General features: G+C 38.3%; 1 protein-coding gene across 19 annotated transcripts in view; it reads left to right on the top strand.

Annotated features, from left to right (window-relative positions):
* TENM2 (teneurin transmembrane protein 2) overlaps positions 1 to 22,417 on the top strand; it is a 629,416-nt gene that overhangs the window by 536,045 nt on the left and 70,954 nt on the right. For 14 of the 19 annotated variants that reach the window (XM_071814801.1, XM_071814803.1, XM_065848731.2 and 11 more), the window contains 3 exons: positions 11,219 to 11,413; positions 16,847 to 17,047; positions 18,508 to 18,720. In XM_071814801.1, the coding sequence (XP_071670902.1) occupies positions 11,219 to 11,413; positions 16,847 to 17,047; positions 18,508 to 18,720 (609 nt within the window). The remainder of the gene's footprint in view (positions 1 to 11,218; positions 11,414 to 16,846; positions 17,048 to 18,507; positions 18,721 to 22,417) is intronic. The other 5 variants (XM_071814804.1, XM_065848732.2, XM_065848733.2 and 2 more) reach the window with 2 other exon arrangements.

Genomic DNA, 22,417 nt, shown 5'->3' on the forward strand with positions numbered 1-22,417 from the left:
AATCAAAACAAAAAAAGAAAGTGTGCTTTTCTTTGGAAATGCTGCATTCATGACTTGTCACCCACACATATCTCACATCCTTTCTTGAAGCTGACAAAATTCAGCATGCTCAGCTTCTCTCTTAGGATCTCTTTCTGGGTGGGTTTGTTTTTAGGCATTGTGTGTTTCTGTGTGTCTGTGTGCCAACTTCTGCGTGTGCTGCAGCAGCAGCAGCGCAGCCCTGCCTTGTCTCTCAAACCTTGGTTGGAAGCATCATTTTGATACTTGAACAGACAAGGCCGTCTTGAGCAATGTTCCTCTCCAGCAGTTCCCACCTCTCTGATTCAGTACCTTAAAATGCCTTTGCTATAATTTTTCTTCTTGTTTTCCCAGTCTCAGATTTTATTAGCAGGCATTTTTCATTTCTGCCAAACTGATCATGTCCTCACTTGCCTTCCAATGAACTCAATGTACAGGGCAGGGCTTGCCCGTCTGCTCTCAGTTTTCTTAGTTTTACAGAACTGCAATACACTCTGAAAAGGGTTTTATGCCATTAACTTTGCCTAAAATGATTACAGGATAAATAAATGGACATGTAACCTATTTTGACAGTGATCGGAAGTCATTGCTGTCTACCAGCTGCTCGCTTGTCTGCATGAAATGAGATAGTAGCTTTGATCCGGTGTCAAGTAGTCAAGCAGAGCCAACACAAAAGCCACCGCTCTAACTCTTTGTAATTGGCAATTTAAACAGGAGCCAAGAGCCGAAGGTGTCACAGGCTGATTTCTTGTGGATCGTTAGTGGTCGTGGCTCCAAAAGGGGCTCCAGGAACACAGTCAGTAGTGTGACAAGGAACGGAGAACAGGAACCATCGTTTCTAGCCTGCAGTTTTCCTCACCAGTCTGAACAGACTCTGGTGGAGCTTAGAGGTAGAAACAGAGGACTGGAGAGTCTGGACTCCCAAATTCTACAACAGGTTGTTGTAGAGTTACAACAATGTAACAATGCTTTGTTAGATTTCTGTTACAACACAAGTCATTTAGCATCCTAACATTTAATTACTTGTTAAAAACATGTCCCTGTCCCTATAGTACAATGTAGATTAGATGTGAGGATTAGCAGATGCTTGCAAAGTATGTGCTATTAGTAAAAGGATGGTGACATAAGAGTACTCAGATTATTCCATGGCCTGAGTCAGGCTAAAAATTGGTGCTCCATATCTTTCGTGTTCTTTGTAAGGGAATCTATGCAAAGTCAAAACAGGACCCAGGAGTTACTTTTAGCATTGTAAATATTTGAGAAAACCTACTTTAAAAATATGGATTTCAACAAGCAAAATATTAACTTCTAATAATTCTTAAAGCTTTTATGGCTTCTGCTCATTCCAGCATTGAATTCAAGGTTAAAAAGCATTTATCTATGGAAGATCTTATCCTGAATAATTTCAAGTGGGCATGCTTCTGTTTTTTAGAGGCAGATCCTTCCTTCTGTTTGTTGTACTTGTGTCTTTACAGGGCAGCAAAGATTCTGCAAAAGTTTTAAAGCTATTTATTAATGTTGTTAAATATACCAAATACTTGCATGTAGTAGAGCAACTTAATTAGCATTTGTTTTCTATAGTAAATCACCAGTAAACAAATTTGGGCTGTGGATTACATAGCCTTTTCTTATGTTTCTAAATTCATGTTGCAGTGTATGAACTTGGAATTATGTATGAGTCCTTTTCCCAAAGAGCTTGTAGGATAGCAGTGCAGCTAGGAAGGTAGACTGATTTCCGTAGGAGAAAATGCTGAAGACAAAGCTAAAAGGATTAAGAAAAAAATGGGGAATGCTGAGGAATTCAGTAATGAAGGAGGAAGGAAATAACTGAGCAAAGTTGCTAGTACCACTGCTGGACAAAATATGATAGGAGAAAAGAAGGCGGCATGTAAGTAATTCCAAGTCTCTGATTTCAGTGACCACCGGTGCATCTTTATCTCATCACTCATTACTCAACCTGTAGAAATTGAGAGGCCAAAGACAGAGCCACGGGCCGTGCTGTAGCTGAGGCCGCAGCTGGAACCAGCCTTTATTGGCTTAGGATGATAGCGAAGTTTGCTTTGCTTATGTCCAAGATGGAAAGCATATGTAAACACAGTAAAATCTTAAGAATGGATATTTTTTTTTTCAACAGCGTTATAGTAATATCTTCATGCTTATTCAGAGCTGCGTACATTCATTTGATCTCTCACGACTGCTTTCAAAGCCCGCTGTTATCAGTTGCTTCCCTTTATCTTTCTTCCCTTCTTATACATGTGCAGCGGCAGCGCACCTATTTGCGCAAATATTTTCTGTTTCAATGGAACTCCAATAAATAGAATATTTCAAAGGGTTCCCAGTGCAGAAAGGAGGTGGAGATGCATACAAATACATGTGGGATGCAAACCAGTGTCCAGCTTAGTTTCTGGCAAGCCAAAAATCTTTCTTCCAATCCTATATTACTTTTATTGCTGGCTAAGAATCTCTCTGCTCTAACTATGCTCTGCTGAGCTGAATTGTGCTCACTGTGATGTATGCTTTGTAATTTGCTTTTATGTTTAATTGCCTAGCTTATTTAATTGTGTTGCAATCTACATTTTGTTTTTAGATTGTATTGTCTCCATGGACTTGTACTGTTATTTGTTTATTTCATTAAGTTCTAAAAGTTTGTCTTTGCAGTTGTGTTGGGATCGTCTTGGAGTCCTTGTGATGGTGGTAAATGTCACTGAAGCAGCTATGATTAAGTAGTATTGTAAATCATGTTATAGAAATACAGCTGTTAAGAGATCCTTAGACATTTGCCATCCCTGAATAACATAAGCAGCCCTGAATCACAGCTTCCGATTTCAGCGTGCATGACTTTTTTTGTATCTATGTTATATCTAGATCTGAACCTGTAATTTAGAACTTTTCCTATATTTAGACCCTATTTGGGTGAGATAAAACTCAGTTAGCTGCATCCCCCTTTGCTTTCTCAAACAAACAAAAAATTTCTAATTCAAACGTAGAAAAGTGGTGAAATACCTACAGCTAATGTTGAACTCTGCAACTAATTGTGTTACAGTTTGAATCTTTTCTGCTAAATTTAATAAGGTAAATAGTAGTAACTAAAATGAGACCAAAGCAGTCTGGGTTTTAAAGACCCTGAATACTACAGTTTATGGGCGCAATCCTACATCTGCGGCACTGCTCTTAAGCCAGAGCTAAACTATTGCCAGAGAACTAATAGTTTTAACACCATTCACTGGGAATGGTGTAGAATCTTACCAAAATATTTGAAGAAATGTTTCACATTTTTATTTCTTTTGTTAGATGCATAAATGACTTCATGGTGTTAGTGCTTCTCTGATATGCATCACAACACATCTGGAAGGATAATTCTGGTGTTTGGTGTTTGTCCTTAGTGCTGCTTTTCGTGAACTTGAAGCCTCATCTCCTTGATTCCTCAGTGGCCCTTTCCATTGAGACAGCTGCTGAAACCTCTGAAACAGTTCGGTTTTCCCTTCCTCCTCAGTTTTTCTAGTGATGAAGTTATCAAGACATACCAAAAAAGCTCTCCATGCTTGTCTATGGCAGCAGTTGATTCCAACATCTGTTTATTTCCTTCTGTTGGTAGAAAATAAAATTTCTTTCTCTGCATGTTGCTCCAGTTGTATCAACCTCACTGCTTTTATCTAAAGCAGGAATTCCACAGCTCTGTTTCTGTGTTACTAGTTCTCAAAGAAAAAGGGGTTTAGATTGCAAAGCCATGTTTTTGGGACATTTGTATCCACCATCTGCGTTTTCCTCCAATACCATATATCACACAGAGAGTTGAAAATAATTCTTCTCTCTCAAATATCTTTAGACAACTAAGACTTAGATCTGTGTTGATGGCTTTCTAGATTCTCTAAGCTCATCTTCATGCTAGCAGTAATGAGGCTTCAGCCCTTTCAATCCACCACTACATTAGTTCCAATGTATCCATTGTTTGCTTAATGTTTATTTTCCGTATTCTTACAGAATGCATCATTATTATTATTATTAAAAATATCATAATGGTCTATTCATGAAGCAAAATTTTCTTGTAGCAAGTGACCAACCCCAAAGAGATAGTTTTAAAAATTTGCTGTGGGTCTGGAAATTCCTGCCAGATAGTGTGGGAAGACATATTCACATTTCTTACATAGATTTTTGTACCAGTTGTAAGCAAAGCAGTTATTTAATGGAAATAGGAGCTTTGTAGAATGGTAGAGGAAGAAAAAATAAGTGTTTTCTTTTTGACAGATAAGGTCACTTTGAAGGCAATGAAAAAAACTATGACGTTTTTGATAAATTTTGACCGTAGCAAAAGTTTGCCGAGTGTTCAGAAGAATGTAAATATTCATTGTACAATTAATGTTGTTCAGTCACTTCTATAAAAAACCTGCCATTTTTTTTATAGAACAGCTTAAGTACTTATCGATTGAGAACTTCTATAACTCCCAAAATGGAGGCATCCCCATATCTCTACAGGTATTTTAAATGAATTGAATTAATCATAGGCTTAAAAGTCTCTAGTGATCTTCGTTAACTTTCCTGGGTTTAATTAAAACATCTGTGCGCTTTTAATTTATCGATTCATCCAACTCATATGTCATGTTTTTAACACACCCCAGAATGCTCTGCATCATTTTTAACCCAATTTCCACTTAACTAAAGCAATTAAATTCACCCTGGATTAATTAAAGCATCCATACTTTAGTGCTTAAGTCAGCGTGTGCTGCTTTCCCCAAATGGTTTCTGAATGTCAGAGATTTGACACACCTGATGGGTTTTTTGTCCTTCTGGAAATTCTTCTGTGAATCTCTTTCTTGCTTACTAATGTGCAGTTTGACAGAGCTAGACAAGGAGCTTGGTAAGGCTCAGACTTGGGCAACTGCACTAAGGAGTAGGGAGCATGACTACTATCGAGGACTATACATCTCATCTTAGCGCTGACCTAATGCCTACAAGCGTAGAGTACCACTGTAATTAAAGCATTTCTAGTATTTGTGTGTTCTGTAGTCAAACAGTTTCAGGAAGTAAGTAATAAAGCATATAATGGTCTAGATCTTCCTATTTGTGACTGTTCTTAAGAACATTTCAGCCTGATGGAAGCTGGTGAGCTCTGAAGAGCAGGCAGTCTAGTCAAACACCTTTCTTCCTGACCATGCAAACACCGTGTTTGTGAGGCATAAAGAACAGACAAGAGAAAATCTCCCATTCCAGAATGATTTTCTGGGGGATAAGTTTGCTAGGGAGGGGGGACAGCTTCTTTCCAGGAATATAGCATAAAAATAGCTAAACTAGTAAAAGTGTGAAGACGCATAAACCATGAAGTGGTCCTAGCAGTTATTACCAGTATTCATATCCATAAATGAACTCCAGTTGAAACTAATAGGCATGCAGACAAGTAGTGAAATGTACACCCAACTGATTCAAATAGGTTTAAACATAAAATATGAAGGAAAATATTGTCAAACAAAAAAAATTTCTTTTTAAACTATAAATAAGAATATTCATATATTGAATGTCTCCTACATTTTTAGAAATATGGGCAAACACTTGATGTAATAAGGGAAGTGATAGTTTGTTATATTTCATTACTGTTTTGTTTAAAATAATAATAATGAAAATTCTAAAGCCAACGTTTTGAATAAGGTTGTCAGAAATTAAGTTCTTAATTAACTGGGATGTTTTTCTAAAGTGCGTATATTTGCAATTCCTTTGAGTTTAGCCACTTTGTATATTTTAAGCCAACTAGAAATAAAGATTGTTTATATCTAAATAGATATGAGTTCACTTTAGGAGGCTGATTGTAGGCAAGAACTTTATTGTAGATTTTGGGCTGAATCTAAAATTATTTGGGGCTTTGATATACAATTGTAGTAGCATTCAGCTTCTATCATCAGTAAAATATGTCTTCACCTACTTGTATCTTAATCTAATTTGTCCATTGAAGAGAACTTAGCTTTTGTAGACTAAATGCTACACATGTGTCATCAAGATAAAGACCAAAAAGAGAGAAACGCCAGTACAATGTGACCCTATTCACATTTTTTAGGTATTTGGAACCAGGCAGTTGTAGTTTACATTAGTTTTGCATCTTCCCTGTATTTCTACTCCAGTTTGGAGCTGACCTGGAATGCATGTATTGGTTTCAGATTAGACCATCATAAATAGTAATCCATTTTCTTTATGCACTGGCAAAGTTATACATAATGTCTCAGCAGTAGCAGTTTAATCTCTGCTAAAAGGAAGTCCAAGTATGAGTTATTACAGTCTGAATTTATTATCCCCTAGAGGAACTGCACCCAGAAGGTTCCCTGGTAAGGTTCATTGGTAAGAAGTTTGACCTACATCTGTCTTCAGTACAATCCCCAGCGGTCAGTGAAGCAAAGAGCAGCTGATTCTGTTATGCTAGTGTGTATTTCATTTTTTATATAACTAGGAATTTGTGCAGCTCTGTCCAAAGAGCGTATCAAAACTGCCCAATCTGTAGGCTCAGCTGATTTTTGAGAGACAACTATAGAATGCTAATATGGTGGTATTAAAGGCTTGAAAAACATTTACTCTGTTTCATGATACGTAATGGCTTCCTCCAAGCTTAGGGACAATGGGCTGACTTGCACTGAGGGGTACAGGGAGAAATTGTTTAGGCAAAATCAGACTCAAAAAAAACCTGGAAATTCTTCTTGATGAGAAGACTCAAAATGTGTCCGTTTGGTTGGGAGTAGAACCAAGTTTTTATCTGACCCCAGGCAAACTTTGTGTAAACCTCAACAAGTGCTATGCACACTAACATTGGTGCACATCCTGCGCAGCTGGGCCATACTAGTTACAAGAGACCAAATCCACATGCAAGTAGGTGCTCACACCTACAGAACAGGTGATTCTTATGCAGTTCTGAAAGGGCATATGCTGTCAGACATAGTTCTATTAAACTGTGTTCTATAACAAAAGTTGCAGGACTGAAACTCTCTTCATCCTTCTAAACAGGAACATCTACAGACAAAAATAATCTCTATTTCTCTTTGGTCTGACCAAGTTCTGTACAGTTCAACAAGGGCTGAACTTATCTTACATAGGAGTATAAATAATGTCTCTTCAGAATGTTACTTTCTTTGTTTGTATAGAGGCTATATTATGGAACTAAAGCTGCAATGGCTTAGACCAAAATTCCATTTTGCCCAGAATTTCAGCTCTGATGGTGGCATACAGCAGATAACTGGGGAAGAGTAAAAATTGTACCTGTCTGTGATGCTTCTCCAGTAAATTCATTTGGTTCTAGAGATAACTTGTGTTAGGACTTCCCACAGTAGATGATGTCTCTTTGTTTATAGCATCCTTTGTAGATTTTCATTCCATTATTTTGTCTAATTTTGTGTTCAGTCATGGAAAGTTCTTCCTTGAGTTTTAACTGGTCAGATAATCCTGTTAAAATTCATTGATGAAGTGGTTAGCGGTGCTTGAGGTGTAAGGGCACTTCAGACTGTGTCTAGGTGTTCTGTTAGTGTAGCCTTAAACTTGCAGTTCAGTACTCAGTCCTTATAACCTACACTTGCTTATGTTCTTGATGACATGTTTCTCCTGCAATCTTAGTGACATGGCAGTCTTGGAAATGCCAAAATCTGACCACGAGCCTCTGTCATTTTTTCTCACTCTCAAAATGATATTCCTGGTTTGTAGAATAACTCCAGCAAAGGGTTGTAGATTAAACGTTGTGGCTTTAGGTTGCAAGTGTCCTAACTGTAACTATTCATTTCTTCCCTAAGGTTAAATGACAAATTCTCACATTTGTCCAAAGTCAGTTGTGATGTCACTAACATCTTGGCAATGCACACTGCAGTGTCAGATCACTGAAAGCAAATTACTCTTCAGCTTATATACAAGCTTCACTAGGACTGAAGAGGTTTACAAACCATAGCAAGACCTCTGGCGTGATAGAAACATGAAGACAGGAATGAAAAGCTGTGACAGGACTTTCATCTTTACTGAAATTCCTGAAGCACCATAGCAGAGCAAAAAGACTACTGCAGGAGCTCTTTAGCCCAAGAGCCAGCAGCACCTAGTACTGTTTCTTCGGCTGTGCCGGTCTCTGATATCCCAGAAGTGGAACCCTGCGAATTGAGATGAGAAGTAGGATCTAAGAATGGCCTTCCCATAGACATGTTCCAGATAGCAGATATATATCTCTTTAGCTGGACCACAATCGCACGTTGTTTAATGAGACTGAGACGCAAGGCAAGGAGAGAAGCAATCTCACACAGGGTGGCTGGCACAGTATCACCCAGCTAGGTCTAGGTTGCTTGTTATTTTTTCAGTTTTGTTTTTTATTTATTTTGGTAATGGATTTATTTCTGCTCAGTCCCTCATGTAGGAGACTGTGCTGTTCAAATTGAGTTATTGCCTTTGAGATTTGACTCCAGAGGAGAGGTTTGCAGAACAGAAGTCCTTTCTACTGATGAGTGCTATGTTGACCTGTAAAATAGCAAAATAAAATCTATTCCTTACTTGTATCCAGTTTGTAAGTCAGCCCTAACTTTTGTCTTTATAACTACTTGAACAAATGTGATTTGTCTGGAGAAACCGTCTACTGATTCGTTTAGCTTTCCTGGGAACCGACCTTTCCATGCAGCTCTATCGCAGCATGGTTAGGATGTTGATGGGCAAAAGCAAGGCATGAGCTGGCGTGTGCTGGTGCAGTTGGAGAAGCTACACCAATCAACCATTAATAATGACAATGCTGAGTCTCTTCAATGACTGGGAAGCATATAGAGCATTTGCTTCTAACAATATGTCTTCTGTGGTGGACTTGAACAAAGGAACTGCAAGTGTAACCACCACATTCAGGAGCTGAGAGACAGGGCGTGGAAGGTGGCATCAACAAACTTACCATTCATGATTACTCCGGGTCTTCAGGACAAGCTGCCTTCTGATCACTCACGTCCATATCCTCTACACCGTGGCAAGTAGATAGACCAAGACTAAAGTTATTACCTTGCTTACAGTGATTTGGGAAAATGTATCAACGTCAACCCAAACAAGACTTCTAATTGCAGTGAAATGGAGAGTTACGGGCAAAGAAATAGCTTGTGTCCCCAGGTCTTCCTACTGGAAGAGTGGAAGTGGCCCTAGTTTGCTCCCTTTCTTTGTGGCTCACTTATCTGACCCGCAGTAGCAGCATTAGGGTGTCCAGGCAGTGAAAAGCAACGCATGCTGAGGAGCAGAGGTGGACTCCACGATGCAGTGCATGCAGAGAGAAGGAAGAGCTAGTCATACAGCGTATGAGTTGCTACTGGTTCAGTGTGTTGTGTATCGTGTAAGGGTGTTTGATGGTGACGTGCAAAAAGATGCAAAATAGGCTGACCTAGAGTGCAGTATGGACATAACAGAACTTTGCCTGCATTGTAATTCGGTCCAGCTGGTGCAGTAAACTTAATTCTGAAACCAGCTGCAACAAGCAAAACTGGTAGAACTTCACCATAAACTTTTTCTTGGAACTTAATAAAGCACTTGTGAACATATGTCACATCTGAAATCAGAGAACTGCTGCTGAAAATTGTATTTTATTCAGATTCATACTCGTTTTAGGAGTGAGGAAGGAAAAGATTGAACTAGACTTACAGGAAGAGAGAACAACAGGAATGAAGTAGAATGAAGTCTTATTGCTACCAAAAAACCTGACAATATGGCCCTAAGACTGAGGAGGGGTAGCAAAAAAACCCCAAACTTCACCGTTCTGATTTTGTTATTATTCAGCTGTAGAAAAGAAAGGCTAAAAAATATTATACATGTGACCTGTAGTTTTAATTGAAATAATTCTCAGCATTCTAAATTTTAGCTGACATCTCAGGTTACAAATCTGAATTTTTTTTTCTGGTCAATTTTTTTCTTATTTCAAATAAGAAAATTCTTGAAAAAATCTATCTGAAGTGGGTTCTTGAAGCAGATCAATGGGACAGCTAAGATTAATAAAGGTTACAGGACTGAACAGTGGAGAAGTTGTACAACTGGACAATTACCCATTTCATTGTAAGAAATCAATTACTTGTGCTCTCCTTGATCATTCAGGTTAAAGGGATAATAGAAGCAAGAAGACAGTAGGACCTTTTAATGATTAATAGTAGCTTTTGAGTATATTTTTGACATTGTAAAACTAGCTGTTAGTTTCTCATTTCTTTGAAGGGTGAAAAGACAGGGAAACACTTTTTTGTCTTTATCAAACTGCATCACAGAGAAGCACAAAAGTGCACCTTTCCTCAAAGATTCACTTCATTACTCCCATTTTCTGTTATTCCTCTGTTATTTTTTCTGTTTCTCTGACTGGTGACCACACATTCAGTGTCTGACAGGCATGGAAGTTCACAGATTGCTAAAGGCATGGGCATATAGGAGCGTGAATATGCCTTACTGGAACATTTGTGTGTAACTGGCTTTTAATAAACCACTTCTTCCTTTCCATTGCTCTGCATATGTACAACATCTGATTCCTGGCATCCAAGACCTGCTGACTACTTTTATTATTCACAGGCTTCACTTCATTTGCATAAATGAATATTTACTCAAAATGTGTCTTACCCCCTTAATAATGAGAGAGGGATAAGGGTTAATGGTGCCTTCTTGTCAATACACGCAGGGTAGGAGCAGTCGCTCAGGGATTTGGGAAAACAAGGTTCAGCAGGGGTATTAGTGGCAAGGTGCACTTGTTGTAGATTAAAACTTGAGTTATCCATGTGTTCAAGTTTCTTACACTTAAAAAAAAAAAAAAGTCAAAGGGTCTAAAATTTTTTGGGGACACAACCTTAAAAAAGTGTTATGGAAGAAGAAAGATGCTCTATTATAAAGTGTTTTAGGGACTGAATGCTTTGTGTTCTGCTGTCTGTGAAAACTGGATGTTACCTAGTGGAAGAGAGCAATGTCAGACTCAAATCTGTTCACATTACCTCATCAGTTACTCTGAACTTCATCAATAGTCTATAAAGAATAGTAGTTGTGTTCTCAGAATGCTCAACACATTTGCATTTTATTAAATAATATAATAATCAGATGATTTGGGAAATGAGGAACTGAACTAGTACAAATTAGCTTCGATTTCTTTTGCCAGTAGATTAACATATTTGAATATATGTCTAAGTATTTGGTAGTGGATTTCTAGCATTCTTTTACGTGAACTCATGTATGACCCTCTATGCTGTTCTTCTTTCGTTCCCTTTTCCAGCTGCCTGCCCGGTGCTGTGCAGTGGCAATGGTCAATACTCTAAAGGCACCTGCTTATGCTACAGTGGCTGGAAAGGTCCAGAATGTGATGTCCCCATCAGCCAGTGTATTGATCCCTCATGCGGAGGTCACGGTTCCTGCATTGAAGGGAACTGTGTCTGTTCTGTTGGCTATAAAGGAGAAAACTGTGAAGAAGGTAATTGAGTTTGTTCTCTGGGTTTTGGAGTTATTCAATGGGAAGAAAAAAGGAAAGAATAGAATAAAAAATGAAATGTAAAACTACTGTAGCCAATAGTTGTAAAAGAGGGATAAAAATATAGTCCACACAATTTTACTGATCTATCAAAGTTCAGACAAAACTTGTCACCTTCTATATATGTTGTTTTGCAGTATTAAGATTGTCTGTCACAAGTAAACCTGAGTAATTCCTTTGTTGAAGAGTAAAGATAAATCTTTATTTATGGATTATATTTATTGAACACTTTAGACGTGAAAGGCAGAGGAAAAAGGACCAGTGGCAGGGAAAATTGTATGGCTGCAGCTCCACACAAAGCAAACGTATCAGTCACTGTTAAGAGAGAAGTTGATGAAACAAATTTGAAAGACTTGGATATCCATGTTCCTGACAGACTTTGTGTAGGACAAGTTACTCCTGTTAGCTGCAGTCACATGGGATTAAAGAAAGGTATATGGTGCACATAAGTTATAATTTTCCTTTAAATGCAGAAAAGCTCCTCATGTTGAAAGTGTCCAATTCTTTGCGTATATAGAATGACCAAATTTAACAAAATAACCCATACAAAATGCGGTCATAGATTAAGCTCAGTATTAGTTTTGTTCACAGTGTTTTCTATTAGAATGCGCGCCATAAATTGGACAGCTTTTCTTTTTAAAATGTATTAGGATGGTTTTAAAAGGGAATTTAACTCCCCATGGGATTGCTAAATAGACAGTTCAGCATACCTTGGCACATCCTCAGAGCAGGAATAGTTCAAGCTACTTTATGAAAACATTGCAGAGCTTATTAATCCTCCCGAAGGAGGAGCAGTTTGAGCACCAGAGTGATAGGACTGGAGCTGCAGGGTTTTACGACTAAAGAGTCTCTATAGAGTATACTGTGTGGGATACAGATCTGTCTACCATGTGTATTGATTTTTGTCTTACACTGTAGTAAAGAGCTGTACCTCCCATCAAAAAAACAAACAGAAGAAAACTATAGAGACCTAAGTCGCTAGAGGTTATACCCTTTGGATGTGGACTGCAGTCATCGCCTTTAGGACAAGATCTTGCATTTGTCTGGGTGAACTTACTTTGCTAAAAGCAACAACAACAACAACAACAAAAGCTAGGACTAGTGGGACTGCCAAATCTGCAACTGTTTGTTCAGTGCATGCCTGTCACCTCCTTCCAGGAAAGCTTCACCACACTGATTTCTAATTCTCTAATCCAGAATTCAACTGAAGTCAGCAGAGTTTTTCCATTGTTTTTAACGACTTGCGTTCTAAGCTATATCCAGAAAATTCTGTAATGTCTTTTTTGTCTGCTAGAATTGATAGTTCTCACTTCACCCTGAGCATATGATTATAGGAAGTATCCAGAAATTATGTGAAATGCCTTGCTATAGCTAGCATTCTCATTGAAGTCAAAGGTGAAAAAAACTGTCTTCAGCATGCTCTGCAACATCCAGTTTCTGGTAACTGCAATGGTTTGCTCTGTCTAATGAAGACATATGAATTTGATCATGTTTTGTGTTGTCATATAAATGCTTGTATTATTAGAGAGAATATGGTAGGTATAATGATCTTTCCTTCATTTGAGTCTACATTTTACCTTGTAAGCAGTTCCTCCCTCTTCTTGATTGTAATTTCCAGCTATTTGCATGGAATTCTCTCTCTACTTCGAGTTGTCTAGAATGGCTGTGGTATATCTGGGCCAGACATCCGGAATCCCCTAGCACTCCTGGGAGACAAACGGGCTCTTGTAGTGCTTCATTCAGCTTCTCCTAAGGTGAATGCTTGAAATGGGTGAAACAAGCACATCACCAGCTCCACACAAGGTCATAGGACAAACTGGTGCATGTTTTTTTACAAAGGTGTTAGTGCTAACACCATTCACAGTTGGAAACACTGAAAGCATTGTCAGTCAACAAAGTTTTTGGGAGGTGAATTACTATGTGAGGTGGAAGGCCATACATTATTTAATCAGCAGTATGCTTGAAAGGATGAGGTTTTTCTTAAAAGATAAATGGATTACAAAGGCGGGAGGTATTGACTGCAAACTTGTAAGGGGCCAATAACATGACAAGAAAGGTTAAAATAACCTTTTTCGTACATCATTGGGCAGTAAATACGTCAATAAATTAATTGACAAATAAATAAAAACAACCATTATGCTTCTACTCTAAAATTCCATTTCTTCTGACATATTTCTCGCTTTAATTCAAGAGCTAACAGAAAAATGCTATAATATAAAGTGGTGCCTCTCCAGTTGCAGGTAATCATCTGATTTCTTAAAAAACTTTCTGTGTGAATTAAAATTCTGCCATTCTAATGGTAGAATGATACAAATAAATATATCTGTATTTATAGATCATTTATGAGATCTCTTCTGTTGATTTGAGCTTCCAAAAGGAACAGCAAAGGCTGATTCATTTGTCATTTTCCAACTAGAATATTGAATTAGAAGAAGTGGGTCAGCATTTTTTTTCTTCCCGTTAGCTTTTTATTTCTGATATTCATCATGGTCATATTGTTCAAACAATTTACCTGAAGTGTAAGTGGCACCAAAATCAATATTTGTGATTCAAAATTTTTTGCAGCATAAACACTGTTGTTCTATTAACAAATTTGCACACAAGATGAAGTGGCATATTTGTCAGGTTTCATTCAATCTGGTTTAGGGGAGACAAGTGAAATTGCCCAATTCGGTGCAGTTTAAGGGTGGTTTTCCTGTCAGCTTCATGGTCGAGTCATTTGTCAATGACATTTAACTTCATAAGTGTAATTCATGGCTCTTTGGGGGTTTTATGGTACGTATTGTTCAGAAAACTCCTTGACCTCCTTTTTTGTCCTTAGGGATATAAATTGCTTTCCGTACCTTTTTTGTCAAATCCACAGAGGGCCCAATACTAAATGAGCTCTAATGATCTGAGCTGCCAAGGGGCTGTGAGTTCTAGGTCTAATGTACCTACGTGCTAAGGCACGTTCTCCTTTGTTTAAACACCAAAGAAGTTCCATTTATAAATCCTTATTAAATACCATTGTAAACCCTTCTAAAGACTCAAGGCCAGCACCTCTGCAGCAGAAGTCAGTGTAGTTCTGCTGCAGGTAATCACGTTATGCTAATTTTAGCAGCTGAGGATCTGGCCCAAGATGATAACTCTAGGAGCACGTATTAAAATAGAACAAGATTTGCCTTCAAAGTAAAAACTCTCTTCAATTTAAACTTTGAAAGCTGTTACTCATATGATAGAACAAAACAGCTATAAAGTATATTTGTCTAGAACAACAGACAAAGGTGTGTTATTCTGTAAAAGAAGGGAGATTTGGGGCTTAGGGCTATTGATAAGCTTATCCTGTGGAAATAAGTCTCAGCTGCATGAATACTCTAATTCAGGATAGAGGAAAGAGAGTTTATTTATGTAGAAAAAGGTGATGTTTTCCATGTGCTTAACATAGCTGTTGTTAGCACTTTGATTTGAGAAGGAAGATGATACCTTTCTGACACAGAGAGTACATGTGGACTCATCAGTATCTCCCAAAGTCAGCTGTCCTGCCACATACAATGTTATATGCATATTACCCTTTATACATTTTCCATTGAAATATCACTATCTCAAAAAAAACAGAATAGACTAAATTTAGTGGGGCGGGGGGGGGGAAGTAATCTTCGTTCTCCAAGTAAATTGACCTAAATCTTTGTGTTCTGTCTTTGTTCAATCAGATTATTTTATCACAGTTCTGTGTCTGTCAAGTTCAAGAGAAATAGTGGGAAAGACGTGTTCTAACTTTTGGGCAGCTTCTAATTTCATTAAGCACCCAGAAGGAACAACAGTACAGGACAAGCATTCCAGATAATTGTAGAACAGTTTGTGAATTTATCAAATCTTACGTGAACAGAACCACAAAGCAAGCTTGGTTTACCTGTAAATACAAAACTGCATTACAATATTTAAATGTCCAATTACCTAAGCATTAAATCTTTAAAAAGAAAAAAAGACAAAAACCACATAGCTACTGTCATCGTTAAAATGCAAATCTTATAAGGAATTTTATAGCAATTTATTCCTGTACTACTGTAATCCGAATTAAAATCAAAACTATTCTGATAACTCATGTGCCTGCCTCAATGCTCTGTGTTGTATCTAATCTATATACTTACTTTAAATGTTCTGCAACTACATAAAGTAATTTGACAAGACTCTGTTTATAGAAAAGTTGAGATTTTAAAGATCAAGTATTGTTCACATAAGGTAGAGTGAAAATGTCTCTGCCTTAATTTAGAAGGATCAATTTGGAAAAGATGAGAGATAAATCACTTTCATTATAAGCTCAGATCTTCCTAGAGCTGCAAGAGAGAATGCCAATCATTCTAGGTCCTTCTGCTGGGAGCTAATATATACCAGTCATGAGATGAATTCATTTGATTTAGGACATGAATTTGACCTTGGCCCTCAATTTCACAGCAAAAGGCAGTTCGTAAAGCCTCTGTGTTGGTATTTGCAGTAGAGCATAGCATACTTACACCAATTCATTATATAAAATAAAAATTTTGAGGACCATAATGTTACTATATAGAGTTTATTTGAAAGACAGCCCATAACATTTCTTTCTTTAACAGGATTGAAATGGCAACTGAAACTTCATGGATTTTCCATCGTAACTATTTTCACTTTCTTATTCTGTTGCTTCTGGATTGAGAAAAGATCAAATCCTTATCTCTTTCTGGTTTTCTTTCTTTCTTTAAGAGGAATTATCTGCTGGTTAGAATACGGGTTGAAGTAACTAGGACTCTCAGTTTCACAGCTCAGCTACTAATGGACCACGAATCAAATGCTCCAAAGTGCCTGAATAATTTAGGAGTCTAAATGAAGCTGAAAGCCAGTGATATTTTGCCTTCTAGATTCTTAAAGTGGGTATCACAATGTTATTCTCACAATGCTCTAGCATTTCAATAGTGATAATAGCAGTATTGATGAAGAAACTCCAAAGAAAAATATCCTTGAAAAGGTGCAATTTATTCCGTTATTTTATGTTTTGTTATTTAAATATAGTGCATGAGTCCTGGGAATTTCAGTGTATTTCAGAAGTATCCCCAGGTGAAGCTTATGTGTGGAACTCTTACTATATGTATATATTTAAGTGTAATTTCTAAGTCCTTGTGCTTCTTCACTGTGGCGTTCCTGCAGTAACCTTTCATTGTTCACTCACACCCTGGTTTATCTGGAGCTAAAACACAAATCACATCGCACTTTCCCAGCTGTTAATACGACTTGAAGAACTACATCGATTTGCTGTATTTATCACAGCGCTATCAACTTTCCAGAGCACGCGTCTCCAGTTTTCCAAACATCCCATTGTGCGAACTGACCTTTCTCCGCATTGTTTTGTCTGTCTGTTTCCTGCTGCAGTGGATTGCTTAGACCCGACGTGCTCGAGCCACGGGGTGTGCGTGAACGGGGAGTGTCTGTGCAGCCCGGGCTGGGGGGGGCTGAGCTGCGAGCTGGCGCGAGCGCAGTGTCCCGAGCAGTGCAGCGGCCACGGCTCCTACCTGCCCGACACCGGGCTCTGCACCTGCGACCCCAACTGGATGGGGCCCGACTGCTCCGTCGGTAAGGAAATCTTCCTTCCTGACTCCACAGCAATCCTATTTTCCTAAAGTTTTAATATATACGGCAAGCTCGAAACGCGCATCATTTAGAAAATTGTTTTTGGAAGGTGTTTGGTGCTGTTTAGCTACTTTGGGAAGAAATGTCTTACGTATCTTAAATGCTGATTTTGTGACATTCTTAATTTGGGACTGTGTGGTGAGGGGAATGCAGGCTAGGAGTTTGTAGTTCATTCTTACGATGACCCCCTTTACATAAGTGCTTCGCATCTGTTTCCCAACTGCTAATGAAAATTCATAATATATAAATATGTTTATAACATTTGAAGAATGGGAAACACCACAATTATGGGGTTTGCTTTACCGTACATCAAAATGCTGCTCAGTTATGTAAAACATCACAAAACAGAAAAATCTCTGCTCAGATAAAGGGGATTTTTCCCTTTTCAGTTGTACATGGAGTATTTAAAAAATAATTAAAGAGCAAGAGACACTAAAAAGCAGGCATAAAAGTGTAAGCTACAAAATTTTCTCTCTCTCCAAAGCTGCAGTCACAGAACTTGATTATTCTAACAGAAGGAGCTAAAGAGAAAAAAACAAAGTTTTGACAAGACAGCAAATGTTCTATTTTGGGGGAAAAATACTGGGAATTTTGCATTTATATTCTAAGCTGAACCCTGAGATGGACCTGTAGGCCATAAGCAAGTCTCTGAAAATAACATTAACATTTTTCACATTTATTCAGTTATTTCTCAAGGTTAATGACTTAGAATACTCCATCAGATAAATGAATATCAGGGTGTGTTTTTTCTGCTTCATGCGTCAGCAGCCAGAAAAACTCATGAATGAGAGTTTCGCTGTCAACCTCTTTGGCGATGCATGAGGCAAAAGACCCCTCTGCTTGCTTCTCTACAACTTCAGCTGGCACAAAACAGTAGAAGAACTTTTGGAGTGAGACACCGGCTGGCTCACCATGTTAGTAATAGGATTCCAAAATCTCTCCCTTGAAAGTGTCTTTTACCCATCGCTCCTAGAGTGTAAGTGACTCTGAATTGTCACCATTCTCTGCTGAATGAGCTTTAGGTGAGTTTCAGTCTCATTTTTAGCAAATCAATGGCTATATCAGAATCACCAGAGGTCCAGGTTTGGAACTGGTGGCTGAACAGAGGATACAGTCCTGCAGCAGTCCGTCCGGCATACAGTAGCAGATTTATTTTAGAACAACATTTTAACATAATTTAGTTTGTTTTTTGGTTTTTTGGTGGTTTATTTCAAGTCTGTTTTTAAGCAAAAATCAAGTGCTGGTTTTGCTATGAATACGAACAGTCCAGCCATTGGCAATGTGTAGTTTTCAGCAGAATTCTCCCTGTTCCACTCACCCTTCCCTTGGTGACCAGGTTGCTGCTCCTGCCCCGCCGGGGCTGACCCGAGCCAGCTATAATCCTTCTCTTTTTCTTCTCCTAGAAGTGTGCTCCGTCGACTGTGGCACTCACGGGGTGTGCATCGGCGGAGCGTGTCGCTGCGAAGAAGGGTGGACAGGAGAGGCGTGTGACCAGCGTGTGTGTCATCCCCGTTGCACGGAGCACGGCACTTGTAAAGATGGGAAATGTGAATGCAGAGAGGGCTGGAATGGGGAGCACTGCACCATTGGTAGGCAAACGACAGGCACCGAAACAGGCACATATTGCTTTCTTTTCATAAATCGTAGAAACATAGTTACTGTTGTGTATTGTAATAGGCTGTTCCTTTAGGGACCCTAGTGCTTTCAGATATTATCTCTGACTCAAAATGTGTTGGGTGAAATGCAGGTGAGCTCTTGGAATCATGTAAAATCAGTAAGAAACTGATCAATGGAGAAAAAAAACCCAACAACAACAAATTCCGCAGCAGATCAACGTTAGTAAGTAGATATGTAACAAATGGTCCATTACAGCATCATCTGAGCCAAGATTGTCAAACTTAACTATGCATTCCTTTGTGTGAATGACATCTTTTTTAATTTCCCGGTCTGATGCATCAATACTCTCCCGCTGTTAGACATTGCATCTGAAACACATCACCACCATCCCCACACAGAGCAGGGGTCAAGTTGTGGAGGAATAAGTGTTCCTGGTGCTACAGAAATAGCTCCCGAGTGTTCTCCTGCCAGCCAGCACGGGGTGTGCGGCCGGCCGGTCCCGGCATGCGGGGCCCTGCAGGTGCTGCCATACACCCCTGGACCCTTTGCTAATGGTGCTGCTCAGTGCAGCGTGGGCATCGAGCAGTGCTTGTGATGGGTCAGCCTGGGAAGTTCAAAAAGGCCACACTTACACAGAGCCGTGGTGCTCTGTCCTCTGAATTGCTGTGCTTGAAAAGTTATCCTGAAGATAAATTGTGAAGATCTTTATTTTGTCTCTACGAGCAGTCAGGTAGTGTATCTGGATTATTTTGTAAAGTTTTATACGGAAAACAATTGAAAAAAAATATTATTTTTCCCCACGCTATAATAAAAAATGGGAAATTCTGAGCGATCACATCTCTCCTGTGAAGCCTGAGCAAAATTATCTGGAACAAGAGCATCCAGCTGCTGAGACAATGTGCCGTTCACACAAGTGTACTTTCTCCAAAGAACTTTTGGAGGACTGTGAGGTTTACCTTCGAAGAAGTCCAGATCCAAGGTCACATTGTTCTAATTATCTCAAAAGTGGTAAATTTATTGAAGAAAAGGAGTAGGTCAATTGAGATTTTCATGGCAATCAGGGACCCTAATGGGACAGTCCTATTACAAGTGAATTGTTATTTCTTTACTTAAAAGTATGGTGAGATTCTTGCATCCCTCAAGCTGTTTTTCTTTTTCATTCCCCTCTGATTTCTCCCTTGATACACAAACCATTTCCGATACACACGAGCTGGAAACTAAAAGTATACTCTAATTGGAGAGAAGAAAAAATAAGAAAATAGATACATATTTTGTGGGCGTTTCCTTTGCTGTTGTGGTGCTGCATGCTTCCACCACACCATGCTAATGTGATTTAAATCAAAGCTTTTATGATTGAACACTTTGTGACCAGCACAGATGCAGAGTGTTTTATAACAATTGCTTTCGTACTTCCATCATATCAACATACGTCTGCTGCATTAATCCAGGCATTTTGTTTTCATGTTAAGTATCTTCTTGATTTCTACAAAATGCCTAGTATATCATTTTTTTTGCATTAAATTGTGTAATAATTGCTTATTTTACAAGTTGCTGCTTTGTGCAAAATTTGTTTTGCTTTATAATCTTGTATTAATATGCCTATGTTTAGAGGTAATTAGTTTATTGAAAGTCTTCATTACTGTGCAGACAAAAAGATACCATGTACTGATATCTTAAAAGAATTCTGAAAATTACACGCTGAACTAGCGAACTCTGAGGTGAGATTTTTAGTCTCATTTTCAGGGCTGTGAAATAAGTATTTTCCCTATTATTGATATATATAATCAATTCTTCTTTTTAGAGGAAGAGTGATGCTGCTAAAGTGCTTAAAATACGCATAAGCTTTTTTTGTTTCGTATGTATAAGAAAGATTTCCTTGAAGCTTAATGTGGGTCTGCCTGTGGCAAAGGTGAGACTAGGGCAAACAAATTAGGTTTGCCCTTCTAATGATCATGTCTTAAATTTGTGCAGTTATAAGTTGCCTGTTCTATGTAGGTTGACAGATATTTATTCTTCTGACAGGCCTGGACTAGTAAGAATTTTCATAGGGCACAAAACATGATGCCAGAAATGGGATTCAGTTCAAAGGGACAGCTCAGCTGGATCCCACTGGTTTGTGTTACATGGGCCTGAAACAGAGAAAGAGTTTGGAGGATAAGGACAGTAAAACTAATGTTTGTCAGTATTCGTACAAAAAAATCCAGTTGCCACTGGAAAATGTCTCCTTAGAGTGGAGTGATGCTTTGGAACAAGAATGAATTGCTCAAGATGTTTTAAATGTTGATGTGAAGAAGTGTAGTTAAACTAGGCAGAAACTAATTTTAATTTAGAGTACCCTATTTATGGTTTTGCTTTCAACTGAAAGGGTGACAGACCATTCGTTGTCAGAATTATTCACTGAGGAGCGTCCGCCTAAAAAGATAATATTCAGGAATGAAAATTCCCTGTATCGAAACCTTTATTTTTTGAAATTATTTTAATTTTAATCCAAAACCATTGTTTTAGTCCTGTTTGGAATGTATCTGGCAAACCACACAGTCTATTTACCCGAAGGCAAAGCTGGCCAGACCAGAGTCCAATAGCATGTGAGCAGAGGATGAATCTGTCCCTTCCACGTACATAGTTTGGATTTTCGAATACCCATATTAGGTCTTCAGGAGCAGTGAATGTCCACACGTACCTCACAAGACCTTTGAGAATTTCTCCATGTGCACGTGAAGCAGAAAAACGTGAATCCCGTAGGAGAGTTTATTTACTCTAAGTTCCCATTTATTGCTCCACTTAGTCTGAAATCTCTTGAAGTCAGTAGAAAAACATGCTTTGATTCCAGTGACTTCAGGCCAAGCCTACTTAGAACAAGTTGATCTAAGTCATGAGAAAAGGAGAAAGGTTTCTGTATACAAACCAAAATACCTTTTGTTTGTACTTCTTTATCAGTTTCATGAGAAAAGGAGAAAGGTTTCTATATACAAACTAAAATACCTTTTGTTTGTACTTCTCTATCAGTTTCATGTGCTATATTCACATAGCAGTGGGAAAGAAATCATTATAGCAACCTGCAGGTATCCAGGTTCATTCAGGATATTTTATTCTATTTAATGTCAAATTAGGCTTTTATAGTTAGTTGACAGAATGCGCGTTCTTTATCGTTTTGATGTTGAGTATCTAAGCTCAAAAAAAATGTTTAAAAAAAAGTTTAAAAAAAAAGAAAATGCAGTTTCTTTCTGCATTACCTGCATTTTGAGAAAAACATTCAGTGAAGTCTTCCAGAACGCCACTATTAACTCCGTGTTAACAAGCTGTTTGTACAAAGCAGCTTTTACCTGTGTGCAGCAGTAGAATTACATCTAAAAATCAGTGACTGTAAATTCCAAGTTGTACAGATTTTGATAAATCTACATAATATAAAAATGAAGGAGTGGTGTCTGGCCTTGCTGAAGTGCTGTGCGTAGCAGAGCAGAACTCTACACCGGGCATGACATTTCGCTTTGCTGCTTTGGGTAAGAAGAAAAACTGCTTACTGAAGTGATGATAAAGAAAATGAATCTTTTCCCAGTGCAAAAATAGACCTGTCAGGATATGTTTATTAAGTGATTACTATTCATTGATTGCAATTACGGAGGAAGTTATAACTTAAATAATAGAGGGTAATCTAGATGAGGAAAAAAATATTGGAAAACTAATAACAAAGCAAAA

The sequence above is a fragment of the Patagioenas fasciata genome, chromosome 14 (assembly GCF_037038585.1).
Source record: "Patagioenas fasciata isolate bPatFas1 chromosome 14, bPatFas1.hap1, whole genome shotgun sequence".
NCBI lineage: Eukaryota > Metazoa > Chordata > Aves > Columbiformes > Columbidae > Patagioenas > Patagioenas fasciata.